The following is an 18,801-nucleotide window of genomic DNA, read 5'->3' as shown; positions in this document are numbered from 1 at the left end:
TTTTTTTTTTTTTTTAGATAAGAGTCTCAACTCTGTCGCTTAGGCTGGAGTGCAGTGGCACGATCTCGGCTCACTGCAACCTCCGCCTCACGGGTTCAAGCATCCCATAGTAGCTGGGATTACAGGCGCGTAGCACCCCGCCCAGCTAAATAGAGACGGGGTTTCGCCATGTTGGCCAGGCTGGTCGGGAGCACCTGACTACAGGTAATTGCCCGCCTTGCGCTCCCAGAATGCTGGGATCTTTTTTCATTTGTAGAGACAGGGTCTCCCTGTGTTGCCCAGGCTCATCTGCAATTCCTGGGACCAAGTGATCCTCCAGTCTCCTCCGAGATCACAGGCCTCATGTGAGTCACCACTACCGGCCCCCCCTTTTTTTTTAATCCTAGAGGTGTCTTCCTAAAACCAGGGACCTAGCTACAGAAAACTCATTCTCAGACCCATAATCCCAGGTCTGTCTTCTCCTTCTGTCCGAGGTACTTTTAATGTTTTTGCTTGAGTTCAGCCAGTGGAATAAAAAAACCTTTTCATTCTGTCTCATCTAAAAGCTGTATTCTCCCAACAGAAACTACTGATGCATTTGGTGAGTAACAATGACAAAGGGTAGAAAAACTGGCCTACAGATTAACAGAATGAAGACAAGTTTCACAGGTCAATTATCCATTCCAGTGGACCATTTCAAGTAGTACTCAGGGAAGACATTTACTTTTGACTGACTCTTATTCACTGGAGTTTTGAACAAATGAAAAAAGTATTCAAAGGCTAAAATTTTATTACACACAGGCACATTACTTTTTATCAAAGAAGTTTATTTGCATGTAAATAAACAGGTTATTTTGTAATGTTTTGGGGGAAAAAAAATCCCACAACAGAGTTCATCTACGTTCAAAAAAATGAAAAACCCCAAAGTATTTACAGAACGGCCATATGCACAGAAAACCAAATTTGAAAGATTTCTTTTTAAAAAACGACCCTCCCCAGCTGCTCCTGATGTACATTTTTAAACTCAAAATTTAAAGCTCAGTTCTTATAGGCTGAGCATGTTTCCCAATCTAGCTTCTGAGATGTTAAGTACTTCCTGCCCCACCAAAAACTAACTCGAAATGTATGGGGGGCAGGACAGGAGGGGAGAAAGAAAAAAAAATTAGGTTGCCCAAGGATTGTGAATGTTTCCCATACTGACATCTTTAAGTGACTCAACTGTGGATACTGTATGACTCACTGGCTCCCTGAAAGGGCTTCTGAGAATTCATGATATTGCTGCACTTAATTTTTCCATCTAGGCCTGAAGAAGGAAAATCTTTCAAAAAAGTCGCCAACCTCAAGCCTGGTTTTGGCAATTATATCCTGTGTTTGTCCCCCCCACCCCACCCCCCCCACCCGCTAAAATACTTCTGTTTTAAGACACATTGATTTTGAACCTGAAATCTTCATGTACATCAGAGCAGGTTATGACCAAGAACCCCTAATGTTAAGCCAAAAGACAGAAGAGGAAATCAGGTCAAACTGGGAATACATAAGACACCAGCAGCAGAAGATAGGTAGAAGTTGACTTCATGTCCTTGCCTTCTTTTGAAACAGAAGAATAAGTACACCTAGACAGGAGGGAGGTGTCCCAGGCTTGATTTATTCTGCCTCTTCTCCTCCACCCTGTGGAGAAATGCAGTGCTCCCTGGTTCTCAGGCAGGGTGAAGCAGTTTAGCCCCGGCTCCCTGTTAAGCAAGTTCAGATGCTGGGTCAATGTGGGGGTGAGCCCATCGACAATTCAGGGGCTTATCCTTCATCCAGATCCTAACTCGGGATTCTTTGATCTGGGATGAAGACAGAAAAAGAGAAAAGCTTCCCAGTTTACTCATTTTGGTATTTGTTGGCCCTGTTTGGGGGAGCTGAGCCCCGATACTATTCAGTACATTCCCAGTAAGATTTTCCCCACCCAGAACAAATTTTTAAAACCATGTAACTTTTTTTTTTCCTGCAGAAACCAACGGGATAGGATTCAAAACTAGGTGACAAACCCGTGAGAAATCGAACCTGGCTGAATGTCTGAGAGGCCGCTACTGTATCAACATCACAAGATAAAGCACTCTGGTATCACCTGCCCATGTCCTCGTTAGTGTCACCCAAGACATTTGACTCTGATACGGTAACTGATAACTTTTCTTGCTCCACTTTGCAATGTTTTGTTTCCTACATCTTATTACCTTGGGACACAAAAGTGGCAGAGTTGTTGAGAGCTGATGACCAGAAAAGGGAGAACACTAGAGGAAATGAGACAGGAAAGAAAGCCAAAGCTGATTTTCCAACTCTATGCTGACTCCAACCTGCAGAAAGAGCTGAATATAGAAATCTTCCATATATGATGAAGTCACTCTACTTATGACATAATACACAGAGGAATCACCTGGCTTTTTTTTTTTTAACCCAGAAGAGTTGTGCTGGGGACCAGGCCCCATCCCGCTGATACAGATCCTGAATGGAATCATCAGGAATGGCACAGTGCAGGTGTCAATATCAAAGTAAGGCCGCAGAATTTTGAGAGGACCCTCCAAATACTGAGAACTTCTGTTGCACTCAAAACAGTCTCCTGGATTTCTATATTTTTATGTGAAGGGCTCTTATCGATGTCCCCCAGAATCCAGACTCAGACCTATTTCTCCAAAAAGGTCCAATTGGGTTGCTACATAGTAGCAAGGGTTTATCTTCATGCTCACCCAGCATTCCAGGCCCCCATTACTTCAAGTGAGCTTGAAATTGTTTTAAGTGAACTATGGCTGCAGATTTTTTTACTGTTTTATCTCTCAGGGAGCATACAGTGGAGTGATTAAAGTTTGGACTCCTTCTCCTTGTGATGAAGAGAAACAATGAGTCCAGCTCTTAGGAATGGCATCAGTTCTCCTGCAAACAAAATGCTGGGATGCAGAGTTTTGGCACATTGTGGAAACAGGAGAACTATTAATTCTGTAATGGTTTTCATGCCATCGGGTCAGGAAGGCTGTCCTACACTAAACCTTACTGCATCTGAAAACATGTTAAAGCCACCAGCTTTTTTTTTTTTTTTTTTTTTTAAAAGGAAAATGAGATTACAAATCAATACCTCCACAGGGAGGTAATTCCTAATATTCCTATGATCTCTGAACCTTATTTAAAAGCTAAAATAAAAATATCATTTTGGTTTTTCTATTATATTTAACTTTAAAGGCGGCTCTGACTAATCTGCTTGGGCTTGATGCTACAGTTTTAGCACAAGCTATAAGCTCCCTACCACCATATAAGCCTTGCTCTTCCGCCTCCTGTCATTTTGAACCCTAAACCTCATAGATTTAGAACAAAACACTGTATAAAAACAAAGGGTTAAAATATTACAAATAAATAGCTAAAATAATCTTCCCTCCCCCAATCACTCCTAAGAAACAGACACCAAACATTACTTAAGTGTCCAAAATGACCAAAGTCCTTCATTTGCCCATGACTCAAATGGACAACTACCCCGAACAAAGTTGAACAACCTTCATGCAAATGCATCAAGGAATGTATTGCTTTTTCATTTTCTGCCCAGCCCTTCATATACATGCACTAAAATGATTTTAAAACATGGCCTAAAAATGGAAAAAGGGAGAAGAAAATATATGTGAGTATTTCCCACAAAACTGTTTCCCCCCCTTCCCTCTCCCTACATCCCTCCCACCCCCCCTTCCCTTTCTTAAGCAAGTATTTTAACTTTTTCTTTCTGGCACAGGAACAAAGACTTCTTGGTAACCCTGTGGTCTCTTTAACAGGGTCTGGATATGCCTTTCTAATTCACCCAGCTCGGTGTCAAAGCCATGCCATTTAGTATTCTTAACCATATCAGACCTGTCGGACTCACCCCTTACAGTGGTTTGCCTATAAACTTATCAATAGTTTTTTTCTCTGCCCGTTTCTTTTAGGAAATAAGGTTCCTAATTGCCAATCAGTGCCACATCCATAAGATCATCTTCTTCTTCCCCAATCATAAAGTCTGGGCTGAGCCTTGAGGGCCTGTCTGCAGATAAGATTGTGTTACTTGTCATGGACAAGGACTGGTCTGAAGAGATGGGTGATTTGGACCAACTCTCTGGCTTGATGCTGTGAGATTTTTTCTTGTCTCGGTCTTTGTCCCGGTCTCGGTCCCTATCTTTGTCTTTTACTTTCTTCTTTTCCTTTTTGTGCTTCTTATGTTTCTCTGTGCTGTATTCTGGAAGGGGTCGGATGCCATCATCTGAGCTGGGACTATTCTGATAAGATTTCTCTGCTATGGAGGAGCCTGACTCACTTTCACTGTCCAGATTCTGGGGGGTATATGCTGGTGACTTACTATGGCTGGGAGAGCCACGCTCATGCTTTGGAGTGGAACCACTGATGAGTGGAGAGCCATAGTTTTTAGAAGAAGCCATCTGAGGTCTAAGCCCTTCTCCACTACTTTCCCCAGGTTTCTGCAAAGTCACTTTGGCTTTAATGCTGGGGGAGCCTCCATCATGCTTACTGATGATAATTTTTGCCACACCTGTGCTCCCCACATTTTTTGACTCTGAGGTCTTCTTAGAAGAATCCACTGAACTCCCAGAGGTGGAAACCTTTGATTTGTCTTTATCACTTTTCTCCCGCTTGCCCTGAAACTCTCCTCCTGACATGTTATGTTTGGAGGACATAGGATGGCTGGAAGAATTTGTGCTCACCCCCATCTGGCCGTCCATTGGGTCTTCACCTCCAGGGCCACTGGTGACAACCCCGTGCTTCAGTTTATCTATGACAGCTGTCAAGGACGGCTTCTTATTTCTGCTGGGAGACTTTCCTTTGGAACTCCCATGCTGGTTCTGAGAGGATGACATGGAAGAGCCACTTGAGGAAAAGGAGGAGGAAGATGCCGTACAAGAATTAGATGATGGGGGAGTTTTCTGGGACAATGAGCCTGAGGATCCTAACCCTGAAGATGACTTCATGCCAGAGCTTGAACTAGTTCCTGACATATGAGAACCACCAGAACCTGAACTGATAGGGGACTTGGCTTTAGAGGATGGGGGAGTTCCAGGAACAGGCTTCATTGGGGAGGCAAGTTTGTCAGAGCCTCCAGGTGGCCTTGAATGAGAAGGGGATATGTTTGGTTTACTTAAAGAAGGATTCATAAGTGATGATGGCTTTCCTTGAGGTTTCATCTTGGTGCTGCTAGAGCTGCTGCTCAGTCCATGCTTGGTAATAGGAGAGGAGCCTGGCTTCCCCCCAGACTGCGAGGAATTTTTGGACTGGCCAGATCCAGAAGACCCCTGGCTAGAGTATATACTACTACTTAACTTGGAACTTGATGAGCCTTCTGATTTACTGCTTTTCATCTTCCCTGAGGTGGAAGCAGAAGATGAGGAAGAAGAGGAAGAATGGCTATGGTGGCTTTTGCTGCCTGAGGAAGACACAGAACCACTGCTAGTATACTGACTGTGAGAGGAAGGCTTACCCACCATCACTGTTCCCTTAGGAATCTGAATAGTGATTTTGGGAATGGGTGGTGTGGCAACACCTGGGGGAGTCTGAGATCTTCCTGAACTGCCTGGAGATTTAGATCCACCTGTACTGGTAGGAGGGGTAAAAGGTCGGTTAGAAGAACTATGAGATGGAGACTTTCCCTCAGTGTCTGCCTTCTTCCGCTTTGGAGGCTTATCTTTGCTTTTCCCATCATTAGAAGGGGTCCGACTGCGCTTCCCTGGTTTGCTGTCTAATCCTGGCCCCGAAAGAGTACTATTACTGGTGCCATTGCCTTCCTTTGCCCTCTTTTGAGTCTTTTCTTTCCCTAAGTCCCCAGTGGCCAGTAAAGGACCCTGACTACCACTGTGATGCTCCATAAGATCTGCAGGACCTAAAGCTTTGCCAGCTACTGATATAATACTGAAATCAACGGTGTCAGCCTGGCTATTGCCCTTAAACTTGGTCTCCCCATTATCACCTCCAAGCATTGGCACCCCCAAAGTATTTAGTGCCTGAGATGCAAATCCTTTGAAATCATCATTATCCCCACTTTGGCTGCTTTCATCAAAATATTCTTCTCCAAAACCACTTTGGCTCTGGCTGTTCAATAAATCAGGATTGAAATCTACTCCATCATGAAAAAAATGATTGGTAGGAGAGTCACTACTGGGACTTCCAGCAGCATCTGCAATAAGGTCAGCTGGATCAGTGTACGGATTTTCATTATTGTTAGTTTGAAAGACATCAGAGTCAAAGAGGGTACTCTGAGAATGCCCAGAGCTTGAAGAATCTCGAAGAGGGGTGCCAATGGCTGGGCAATCATCACTAGTGCTGGGAAGCTTAGAAGCTTCTTCTGCAATGTCTGAAAGGATGTCAGTTACATCTGGGCCAATGCTGTCTGAACTGGATAGTCGGACCATCCTTTGAATACTGGGTTGGGGGTGAGGTACTGGTTGTGGGTAAGTTGTCGGGGGAGTACTACACTGGCTTGGAGCTGGAGTGATATGTGGCGTATCCAGTGTGTCAGCTGTCATGTTGACATCAAAGATAGGATTCTGTGAGTCAACATCCATTGAAAATAACTCCCTCTGAAAGTCATCTTCAGTCTGGTGCTTTGGTTTGTCAGGTGGTAATCGTGATGACTTCTTTTTCTTGGTCTTGTTGCTCCCCGAGCATATTTCCATCCGGGGTGAGCCAGAAGAGGAGTTCTGCCTTTCTAAAGGGCTGCTTCCATAAAGGGTTGAGAAATCCTGGGCAGGATTATCTTTAAGAAGGTTCATGAGCATCGGGTGGTTCTTGGTGTTGCCGGCCATCGAAGAGACAGGTGGCGGCGTGTGATGAGGAGGGGTCGGACTCGAGCCAATGGTAGACCCCCCGTTCCCTGTGATTTGCAACAAACTGGTAAGAATTGGGTTCTGAGACACCTTGCTGAAGTCCTCCCCATGGCCCACCGACTCATGCCGATCTTTGATGCTCATGCTCATATTAAACAAGGTGGTAATGGGACCCCCCGGAAAGGTGTTGGTTGGTGTAGTGGTACCACTCATTGGGTTGTTGCCTGTGGTCATGCCATACCCTGGGCTGCTAGCCGGGGGCAGGTTCTTTTTCACCATGTCTTCAACTGTCTCTGCAATCAGGGACAGTGCTGGGGTGTCGGCCTGAATGGTTTCAGCTTTCCTCCGAATAGCCCTCATCGTCACAGGGATGGACATACATCTGTAAGATATGATAGAAAAAAACAAAGTTAACATTGCAATAGCTGCTGAATGAGACCTGAGATTTAGCTACAACATAAGAGTTTTGCAGTAAGCAGTTTTCAGGTAGGGCAAATAATAGTTCTATGAAATACCAGAGCTTTGGGTAAATTCATTCAAAAAATCTAAGCCAAAATGAAATTGTCAACCTCTTAATAAGAGTCACACAACAAAAGCAAACTATAATCAAGAGTCCAAATAATTGGATTTCAAACTGAACTAAAAGAAAAGTGGTAATAATGGAACTCAGTAAGAAAATATCTCCTTAGGGCAGGCGCAGTGGCTCACGCCTATAATCCCAGCACTTTGGGAGGCCGAGGGGGTGCATCACTTGGGGTCAGGAGTTTGAGACCAGCCTGGCCACCATGGTGAAACCCTGTCTTTACTAAAAATATAAAAAATTAGCCAGGTGGCCGGGCGCGGTGGCTCACGCCTGTAATCCCAGCACTTTGGGAGGCCGAGGCGGGTGGATCACGAGGTCAAGAGATCAAGACCATCCTGGTCAACACAGTGAAACCCCGTCTCTACTAAAAATACAAAAAATTAGCTGGGCATGGTGGCGCATGCCTGTAGTCCCAGCTCCTCAGGAGGCTGAGGCAGGAGAATTGCCTGAACCCAGGAGGTGGAGGTTGCGGTGAGCCGAGATCGCGCCATTGCACTCCAACCTGGGTAACAAGAGCGAAACTCCGTCTCAAAAAAAAAAAAAAAAAAAATGAGCCAGGCGTAGTAGTACACACCTGTAATCTCAACTACTCAGGAAGAGGAGACAGGAGAATCACTTGAACCCAGGAGGCAGAGGTTGTAGTGAGCCAAGATCATGCCACTGCACTCCAGCCTGGGTGAGAGGGAGACTTTGTCTCAAAGTAAAAAAAAAAAAGGAGGCCAGGTGCAGTGGCTCACGCCAGTAATCCCAGCACTTTGGGAGGCTGAGGCGGGCAGATCATGAAGTCAGGCGTTTAAGACTAGCCTGCCCAACATAGTGAAACCCGTCTCTACTAGAAACAAAAAATTAGCAGAGCATGGTGGTGGGTGCCTGTAATCCCAGCTACTCAGGAGGCTGAGACAGGAGAATCGCTTGAACCTGGCAGGCAGAGGTTGCAGTGAGCCGAGATCATGCAGCTGCACTCCAGCCTGGGCAACAGTACAAGACTCTGTCTCAAAAAAAAAAAAAAAGAAAAGAAAAAAATGCCTTCCTCTGGGGGATTCGTATGATAATTACAGGGATATATAACTTATTTTAATTAAGGAACCATTAGAAAAATCTCTTGACCCATTAAGTTCTAAACCTTAATGGCCTAAATCATCCCAAAGCTACACTGTTATAAAAAGTGCTATTTCAGGAATGAAATCTTGTTTATTATAAAGCAAAGCACTTTTTATTTTCCAAATAAATTTATATTCATAAACCTCAGTTTGCAAATGTTTTGCTCTGGAACATATGTCAGCATATTTTTCTTTTTTGAGATGGAGTTTCACTCTTGTTGTCCAGGCTGGAGTGTAATGGCTAGATCTCAGTTCACTGCAACCTCCATGTCCTGGGTTCAAGGGATTCTCATACCTCAGCCTCCCAAATATCTGGAATTACAGGCATGCGCCACCACGCCTGACTGATTTTGTGTCTTTTTTTTTTTTTTTGAGACGGAGTTTCACTCATGTTACCCAGGCTGGAGTGCAATGGTGCGATCTCGGCTCACCGCAGCCTCCGCCTCCTGGGTTCAGGCAATTCTCCTGCCTCAGCCTCCTGAGTAGCTGGGATTACAGGCACGTGCCACCATGCCCAGCTGATTTTTTGTATTTTTAGTAGAGATGGGGTTTCACCATGTTGACCAGGATGGTCTCGATCTCTTGACCTTGTGATCCACCCACCTTGGCCTCCCAAAGTGCTGGGATTACAGGCGTGAGCCACCGCGCCCGGCCCTGATTTTGTGTTTTTAGTAGAGATGAGTTTTCTCCATGTTCATCAGGCTGGTCTTGAAATCCTGACCTCAGGTGATCCACCCGCCTCAGCCTCCCAAAGTGCTGGGATTACAGGTGTGAAGTACTGTACCCTGCCAGCAAACTTTTCTTATAAGGCCACATCTGTTAGGCTTTGTAGGTCATATGTTTCCTGTCCACTTACTCTGCAATATTAGCTAGAAAGCTGCCACAGATATTTAAATGAACAGCAGTGTTCCAATAAAATTTATTTACAAAAATAGGCTGCCAAACTTGGCTGTAGAAAAATCTCAAAAAATTACATATTAATGGTTCTGGGATGCAGACTGGCTTAAGTATCTCCCATGTAACATTTAAGTTGGTGTTTTTGTTCGTTTTGAGATGGGACCTCACTCTGTCGACTAGGCTGGAGTGGCGCAATCTCAGCTTACTGCAACCTCCACCTCCCAAGTTCAAGCGATTCTCCTGCCTCAGCCTCCCCAGTAGCTCTGATTACAGGCACCTGCCACCACACCTGGCTAATTTTTGAATTTTATTTATATATATAGTTTTTGTTTTGTTTCTTTGTTTGCTTTTCAGACAGAATCTCACCCCATCACCCAGGCTGGAGTGCAGTGGCGTGATCTTGGCTCACTGCAACCTCTGCCTCCCAGGTTCAAGTGATTCTCCTGCCTCAGCCTCCCAGGTAGCTGGAATGACAGATGCACACCACCATGCCCAGTTAATTTTGTATTTTTATAGAGATGGGCTCTCCCCATGTTGGCCAGGCTGGTCTCAAACTTCCTATCTGAAGTAATCTGCCCAGCTTGGCCTCCCAAAGTGCTGGATTACAGGTGTGAGCCACCACGCACAGCCTAACATTTAAGTTGTAAAATCTGGCACAGTGGACCCAGTGGCTTACACCTATGGTCTCAGCTACTCAGGAGGCTTATGTGGCAGGATCACCGAACCTGGGAAGTCGAGGCTGCAGTGAGCCGTTGTCATGTAACTGCAGTCCAGCCTGGGCAATAAACCCTGCCTCAAAATTTAAAAAAATAATTTAAAAAGGTAAAAATGTTATATCTGTTAAAAATTGGCACACAGGATAGGTGAGAAAAATATCTGTATTTTATTATGGCTCTCTCCTGCCTTAAAGTACCATAATTCCAGGCCTGAAGTTACCTACTTTACTTCTTATTACTCTCATAGTATTATTATTATTATTATTATTTTTTTTTTTTTTTTTTTTGAGACGGAGTTTCGCTCTTGTTACCCAGGCTGGAGTGCAATGGCGTGATCTCGGCTCACCGCAACCTCCGCCTCCTGGGTTCAGGCAATTCTCCTGCCTCAGCCTCCTGAGTAGCTGGGATTACAGGCACGCACCACCATGCCCAGCTAATTTTTTGTAGTTTTAGTAGAGACGGGGTTTCACCATGTTGACCAGGATGGTCTCGATCTGTTGACCTCGTGATCCACCCGCCTCGGCCTCCCAAAGTGCTGGGATTACAGGCTTGAGCCACCGCGCCCGGCCAGTAATATTATTTTTAAATGAAACAAAGCTGATCAGGCACAGTGGCTCACCTGTGTAATCTCAGTACTTTGGGAGGCCAAGGCGGGCATATCACCTGAGGTCAGGAATTCAGTACCAGCCTGCCCAAGATCATGAAACCCTGTCTCTACTAAGAATACAAAAATTAGTTGGGTGTGGTAGCACATGCCTGGTATCCTAGCTGCTCGGGAGGCTGAGGCACAAGAATTGCTTAAACCCGGAGACAGAGATTGCAGTGAGCCAAGATTGCAACACTGCACTCCAGCCTGGGCAACAGAGAGAGAGTGTCTAGAAAAAAAAAAAAAAAAAAAAAAAAAAAAAAACAAAGTTCAGATTACTTTGAATCCAAAAGCAGAGAAGAGTCAAATCAAAGCAATAACTAAATTGCTCCTTTATTTGAAATTCATGCTAATACTGAAAACAACATTTTTTTTTTTTTTTTAAACCTAGTCTCGCTCTGTCACCAGGCTGGAGTGCAGTGGCGTGATCTTGGCACACTGCAGCCTCCGCCTTCCGTTTTCAAGCAATTCTACTGCCTCAACCTCCCAAGTAGCTGGGATTACAGCCACCTGCCACCATGCCTAGCTAATTTTTGTATTCTTAGTAGAGATGGGCTTTCACCATGTTGGCCAGATGGTCTCAACCTCCTGACCTCATGATCCACCCGCCTCAGCCTCCCCAAGTGCTGGCATTACAGGTGTGAGCCACTGCACCTGGCCCAACAACATTCTTTATCCATCTCTAAATTGGACTTAGCTGAAAAAGGGCCAAGGCTACCTTTGAACAACTTTGGCAATGAAGTCATCTGTGCAGATGAGTGCATCTGACAGCCCTTTGTAGAGTTTACAGCTCACATGTGTTGAGTCCTGCACATCCATTACCACTGAAAGACAAAATATATAGAAAATTATTTGAGATAGATTTAGCTTCTGACTTTCCAAAAAAGACCTAGGGACCAAACTGCTCCGTTAAAGAGGTGTTAGCCACCCACACAACTCACCACACACCAGGGAGTCATTCACAGGGTGCTGAAAAGATACGCTGAAACGAGACTCTGAGAGAGGACACACTTCAAATTGGAGGAGCCCAGGAGAATCTAAAAGGCAAACAGAAATATCATAAAACAATCAACCAAATATAAGACTTCACATAGGCCAGGCACAGTGGCTTATACCTATGATCCCAGCACTTTGGGAGGCTGAGGGAGGCAGATCACCTGAGGTCAGGAGTTCAAGACCAGTCTGGCCAACATAGGAAAACCTCATCTTGATTAAAAATACAAAAATTAGCTGGGCATGGTGGCATGCACCTGTAGTCCCAGCTACTCAGGAGGCTGAGGCAGGAGAATCGCTTACACCCAGGAGGCGGAAATTGTGGTGAGCCAAGATGGTGCCATTGCATTCCAGCCTGGGCAACAGAGCGAGACTCTGTCTCAAGAAAAAAAAAATTAGCCGGGTGTGGTGGCACATGCCTGTAATCCTAGTTACTCAGAAGGTTGATACAGGAGAATCACTTGAACTTGGGAGGCGAAGGTTGCAGTGAGCTGAAAGCATGTCACTGAATGCCAGCCTGGGTAACAAAGCAACAGTCTGCTCAAAAAAAAAAAAGGACTTCACACAAATAATATTCCTTAAATGTACAGACTGAAATTCTTTCTCTCCCTCTTTAGAAAATAAATCCCACACTTTTTTCACATACAAAACTTACTATGTCATCTATAGATAATAGAAGGAATCAGATTCCAAGGAACCTGCCAATTTGTTATAAATTTCTCCAGAACAAAAATAGCTAGACTTTCAATTTTCCAAGATGAAGAAATTTAATCCCTAAAATGTAAAAATGAATTCTGAAAATAAAAGTGGCCAAAGTAGTGTCTCCTTCTCCTTGATAAACAGATATCCAGAAGCACTGTCATGAACTCTGCTTTCTATCAAGTATTTGCAGCTGTTAGCGGTGCAGCCCATAGTGTGGCAAGCAGAGATATAGAGGCTATAATCTAAAATGATGTACTTATTCCAAATATATATATCTGGCCATAATCATATGTTCATATGCCAGATGTGCAAGCAGCCTAGACACAAAGATCATATACTTTCTTTGTAAAAAGTATGGCTCTCTGTAGGATTAACTCCATAACTACCTTTTGAAAACTAATTTTTTTTTTTTTTTTTTTTGAGACGGAGTTTCGCTCTTGTTACCCAGGCTGGAGTGCAATGGCGCGATCTCGGCTCACCGCAACCTCCACCTCCTGGGTTCAGGCAATTCTCCTGCCTCAGCCTCCTGAGTAACTGGGACTACAGGCACGCACCACCATGCCCAGCTAATTTTTTGTAGTTTTAGTAGAGACAGGGTTTCACCATGTTGACCAGGATGGTCTCGATCTCTTGACCTTGTGATCCACCCACCTCGGCCTCCCAAAGTGCTGGGATTAAAGGCGTGAGCCACCGCGCCCGGCGAAAACTAATTTTTAAATGCCCTAAAGCTATCTAGGAGACTTCTTACAGCATTTAAACACACGAAACAGAAGTGACACAAGTTTGAATGTATATGCTCTATGCCATTACTCCAACTACTAAAAATATATCATTTCTAAAGCAATTCTTATTCCCATGAGAAGTATCTCCTGGCCCAGCACAGTGGATCACACCTTTAATTCCAAAAATTTGGGAGGCTGAGGTGGGAGGATCGCCTGAGGCCAGGAGTTCAAGACTATCCTACACAACATGCCAAGACCCTATCACTACAAAACAAATGTTGCTGTATAAATATGTACACTGAAATAAAGAGTATAATATAAATTTCTTTAAAATCTGACTAGGTGTAGTGCCGCATGCCTATAATCCCAGCTACTTGGGGAGCCTGTGGCAAAAGTATCACTTGAGCCCAGGAGTCTGAGGCTAAAGTGAACTATGACTGTACCACTGCTTTCAGTCTCGGTGACAGAGCAAGACCCTATATCAAGAAAAAAAAAGGCCAGGCATGGTGGCTCATGCATGTAATCCCAGCACTTTGGGAGGCCGAGATAGGCAGATCACTTGAGTCAGTAGTTCGAGACAGCCTGGCCAACATGACAAAGCCCCATCTCTACTAAAAATGCAAAGATGGCCAGGCGTGGTAACTCACGCCTGTAATCCAAGCACTTTGGAGGCCAAGGCGGGCAAATCATCTGAGGTCGGGAGTTCAAGACCAGCCTGACTAACACGATGAAACCCCGTCTTAAAAAAAAAAAAAGCTGGCCGGGCGCTGTGGCTCACGCCTGTAATCCCAGCACTTTGGGAGGCCGAGGCGGGTGGATCACGAGGTCAAGAGATCGAGACCATCCTGGTCAACATGGTGAAACCCCGTCTCTACTAAAAAAATACAAAAAATTAGCTGGGCATGGTGGTGCGTGCCTGTAATCCCAGCTACTAAGGAGGCTGAGGCAGGAGAATTGCCTGAACCCAGGAGGTGGAGGTTGCGGTGAGCCGAGATCGCGCCATTGCACTCCAGCCTGGGTAAAAAGAGCGAAACTCCGTCTAAAAAAAAAAAAAAAAAAAAAGCAAAGATTATCTTGGCATGGTGGTGGATGCCTGTAATCCCAGCTACTTGGGAGGCTAAAGCAGGAAAATTGCTTGAACCCAGGAGGAAGAGGTTGCAGTGAGCCAAGATCACACCACTGCACTCTAGCCTGTGTGACCAAGCAGACTCTGTCTTTAAAAAAAAAAAAGGAAAAAAGAGAGATCTGATTTGCCTTCCCTGTTTCTTATTGCCTACAACTGGCACTGATACATGTCTATCAACAGAGTGCTTATGACTTAAGATTTTTTAAATTAACTATGGTTAGCTAGAACAGCCAAAATTTACAGCAAGGCTTCTAATAGCCAACTGTGTTTGAAAATCATCAGCATTCCAGAATCCTGAGAGAAAAAAGGGCTAAACCTTTTAAAATCTGTATGATTAAGTTCTCCAAACAACAGAGAGAAAAAATATACTCAGGACTAAACCTGGGAAGCACTATCATAACAACCTAAAATTTAGAAATCAAAGTATCTGGCCGAGCTCTGTGGCTTACACCTATTATCCCACCCAGCACCTTGGGAGGCCAAATTGAGAGGATCACTTGAGCCCAGGAGTTAGAGACCAACCTGGGCAACAAAAAAAGACCCTGTCTCAACAGAAAAAATTAGCCAGGCTTGGTGATACATGCCTAAAGCCCCAGCTCTCAGGAGGCTACAGCAGAAGGATCGCTTGAGCCAAGGAGTTAGAGGCTGCAGTAAGCTGTGATCATGCCACTGAAGTTCAGCCTGGGCAACAGAGTGTAACCCTGTCTCAAAAAAAAAAAAAAAAAACCTTTCACTACACCATTCCAAGTTCTACCTTATGTATATCTGCTGCAAGGTACAGGCACTAAAACACCCAGTTACATTACTATGTTCAGAAAAAGAGTTAAGGACATTGCAAAAAGCAGTGGTCTCTAAATACTAATCTACAGATTGGTTCCATCAGAATGATTTGTGGAAGTTAAATTAGATTCCCAACTCTTCCCACTGAGATTATCATTCAGTTCATCTGGGTGTAGAAACAAAGCATCTGTGGTATTTTATTTTTGACACAGGGTCTTACTGTGTTACCCAGGATGGAGTGCAGTGGCAAAATCTGGGCTCACTGCAACCTCTGCCTCCCAGGCTCAAGCAATGACCCTCCCACCTCAGGCTCCCAAGTAGCTGGGACCACAGGTGCACACCACCACACCTGGCTAGTTTTTTCTAGAGATGGGGTTTTGCCATGTTCCTCAGGCTGGTCTCAAATCACGGACTCAAGTGATTTGCGCACCTTGGCCTCCCAAAGTGCTGGGATTACAGGCGTGAGCCACCACACCTGGCCATCATCTGTAGTGTTAAAAGCTCCAGAGGTTTGAATTTCTTTTTTTTTTTTTTGAGAAGGAGTCTCACTCTGTCTCCCAGGCTGGAGTCCAGTGGCACGAGTGGCTCACTGCAACCTCCGCCTCCCAGGTTCAAGCAACTCTCCTGCCTCAGCCTCCCACATGTGTCTGGGACTACAGTCATGCACCACCACACCTAGCTGATATGCTTGACTTTTATGCGAAAAATGAAAAAAAAAATTATTTTAAGTTCCACAGGTAATTTTGATGGGCCACCAAATTAAAGAACCACTGGAGAAGTAAGTTTCCATCTTCCAGTAAGCATACCAAAGGAAAGACAGTACCTTCTTTCAGAATAGTTCTTTTGACACAGCTCCCAATGAGGGTGTTATAGGCCACTTGGTGTCTGATCAGATTAAGGATAAGAGGAACTCGACCAGGGTGCTGAAAGGTGATTTTGCTAACAAGGGTTCCCTGTAGACTTCGGCCATCTGGAAGAGGAGCATCCTTGTTGAGGAAATAGCAGTGCTGCTGACCCGGAAGAGCCTAGACAAAAAGAACAGTTTATAAGTGCTATTTAGTTACCGATTGTATTCCAACCCAAAGTATCCTGAAAATAACCTACTGCTCAGGCCGGGCGCGGTGGCTCAAGCCTGTAATCCCAGCACTTTGGGAGGCCGAGGCGGGTGGATCACAAGGTCAAGAGATCGAGACCATCCTGGTCAACATGGTGAAACCCCGTCTCTACTAAAAATACAAAAAATTAGCTGGGCATGGTGTCATGTGCCTGTAATCCCAGCTACTCAGGAGGCTGAGGCAGGAGAATTGCCTGAACCCAGGAGGCGGAGGTTGCGGTGAGCCGAGATCGCGCCATTGCACTCCAGCCTGGGTAACATGAGTGAAACTCCGTCTCAAAAAAAAAAAAAAAACCTACTGCTCAAAAAAGTGCAGCGGAGTCTCCACAGTGATTGTGTTCATCAACTTATATTATAAATGCTAATCAATTACTCATTAGGCTGGAAAGAATTCTTTTTAGTAAATGCACTATGCTAGTGGTTTCCCAACCTACCTGGCATAAAAACTACCTCAGAAACCTATAAAAAAGAGGTTCCTAAACCATAAATGCAAAATCTCTATTTTTAATAAAACACCTATATAATAATAATGCAGCCAGAATTTGGTAACTACTACTTTAGTGTATTGTCAAAGATTCAAATTCAAGTCCAAAAGAGGTTTTGGAACATTCCATCATTATTATTGAGACATCACCCAGCATGGAGTACAATGGTGCAATCTCAGCTCACTGCAACCTCCGCCTCCCAGGCTCAAGTGCCTCAGTCTCCTGAGTAGCTGAGACTACAGGTGTGAGCCACCATACCTGCCTAATTTTTCTTTTCTTTTTTTTTTTGTAGAGACAAGATTTTGTTAGAGGCTGAGGCAGGAGAATCGCTTGAACCTGAGAGGCAGAGGTTGCAGTGAGATAAGTTCTTGACACTGCACTCCAGCCTGGGCAACAAGAACAAAAACTCCGTCTCAGAAAAAAAAAAAAAAACGACAGGATTTTGCCATATTACCCAGGCTGGTATCAAACTCCTGAGCTCAAGTGATCTGCCTTGCCTTAGCCTCCAAAAGTGCTAGGATTGCAGGTGTGAGTCACCGTGCTCAGCCTCATAATTATCGCTTCCAGCATTTTCCTCTCTGTAAGTACTTTCAGGGCCTTTCCAGATTATAAGCTCATGGCACTTGAAAGAATTAAACAATAAGAATTTATAACATCTATTTATGATATTCCAAAAGTTCAAAATACCATTAAGAGTCTGTCACCCTTTTTCTTTTTTTTTTTTTTTGAGATGGACTCGCTCTGTCACCATGCAGCGGCACAATCTCAGCTCACTGCAACCTCCTCCTCCAGGGTTCAAGCGATCCTCCTGCCTCAGCCTCCTGAGTAGCTAGGACTACAGGCGCATGCCACCACGCTCAGCTAATTTTTGTATTTTTTTTTAGTAGAGACGGGGTTTCACCATGTTGACCAGATGATCTCGATCTCTTGATCTCATGATCCGCCTGCCTCACCCTCCCAAAGTGCTGAAATTACAGTTGTGGGCCATCATGCCCAGCCTCTTTTTCTTTTCTATTTGGTATAGAGTCTCTCTCTGTCACCTAGACTGGAGTGCAATGGCACAATCTCAGCTCACCGCAACCTCTGCCTCCCAGGTTCAAGCGATTGTCCTGCCTCTGCCTCCCAAGTAGCTAGGATTACAGGCATGAGCCACCACACCCAGTTTATTTTTGTACTTTGAGTAGAGATGGGGTTTTACCATGCTGTCCAGGCTGGTCTCGGTCTCCTGACCTCTAGTGAACAACCCACCTTGGCCTCCCAAAGTCCTGGGATTACAGGTGTGAGCCACTGCACCCAGCCAATCACCCAAAAATTTCAACAAAGAAATGTACATTGTTGTTTCCTAATGAAAGCTCATGCCCTTTTATTTCAGTACATTTCTGAGATTTCTGTAATTTCCTGCCTTATTAAGGAAATAGGACATGATCCAGCAGTCTTGAAGAAATTTATCTGACCTCAATAATGCTATGAAGGAAGATTATGATCTTGGGTCCAAACATAACTTATAACATTCTAGCTCCATAGGGCATTACTTACAGCATAAAATCGCATGTTGTGATTCAAAGGTATGGGGTCAGGGTCTTTTGATAGCTCAAACTGAGTGATCAGTTCGTAGAGGGGTACATAAGTTGGTTGAGTTTCAAACAATGGAATTCCTGGAAAAACAAGGATCAATATAATGATCATGTTAAGATGAAAACACTGACAACTCAGTTTCCCCTTCATGATTTCTACATTCATTCACTCATTTATTTAAAAAGACTAAGCATATACTAGTATAAAGCACTGTAACATCTACACCGGTTAATACTTCAGTGAGGCATTCAAGACTGAAAAACATCCACAATGACCTGATTTTCAAGTTTCCTTTTCACACTTATAACAAGTACTAGCTCCTGATGCTAAAAACTCACCTGTGCAGTTCTGCAGTTTCTGAACAAATGCTCTAGATACTGGGATTGGCTGTGGAAACTTCAAGAAGAAACAGGCAGGAAGATCAACACTGTTGGCACTGGTGACTGAGGAGAAGGAAGGGGTCCTTCAAAAAAAAAAAAAGGGTGGAAGGGTTGGATTTTGACTTGATATGAAAATGAAAAATCTAAACACCTATTCTTTTTTTTTTTTTTTTTTTTTT

The 18,801-nt window shown here is 44.3% G+C and overlaps 1 protein-coding gene and 1 long non-coding RNA gene across 3 annotated transcripts in view; one reads left to right on the top strand and one right to left on the bottom strand.

Moving 5' to 3' along the window:
• The first annotated feature begins 106 nt into the window (after window positions 1–106).
• On the top strand, window positions 107–3,175 carry LOC116552521. The gene is made up of 2 exons (XR_004269425.1): window positions 107–580; window positions 1,976–3,175. It is a non-coding gene; the product is annotated as an uncharacterized LOC116552521 (long non-coding RNA).
• MED1 (mediator complex subunit 1) overlaps window positions 788–18,801 on the bottom strand; it is a 28,365-nt gene continuing 10,351 nt past the window's right edge. Inside the window, exons 6-11 of one of the 2 annotated variants that reach the window (XM_032279236.1) lie at window positions 18,581–18,705; window positions 18,204–18,322; window positions 15,892–16,093; window positions 11,687–11,782; window positions 11,464–11,569; window positions 788–7,185 (exon numbers count right to left, since the gene is read on the bottom strand). In XM_032279236.1, the coding sequence (XP_032135127.1) occupies window positions 3,936–7,185; window positions 11,464–11,569; window positions 11,687–11,782; window positions 15,892–16,093; window positions 18,204–18,322; window positions 18,581–18,705 (3,898 nt within the window). In that variant the 3' untranslated portion in view covers window positions 788–3,935. Of the gene's footprint in view, window positions 7,186–11,463; window positions 11,570–11,686; window positions 11,783–15,891; window positions 16,094–18,203; window positions 18,323–18,580; window positions 18,774–18,801 lie in introns of both variants that reach the window. The other variant, XM_032279237.1, reaches the window with a different exon arrangement.

Source organism: Sapajus apella, unplaced genomic scaffold (assembly GCF_009761245.1).
Source record: "Sapajus apella isolate SASKATOON/1434 unplaced genomic scaffold, GSC_monkey_1.0 scaffold12, whole genome shotgun sequence".
NCBI classification, from domain to species: Eukaryota; Metazoa; Chordata; class Mammalia; order Primates; family Cebidae; genus Sapajus; species Sapajus apella.
The sequence above is the reverse complement of the archived record's forward strand: the minus strand, read 5'-3'. Positions and strand labels throughout refer to the sequence as shown.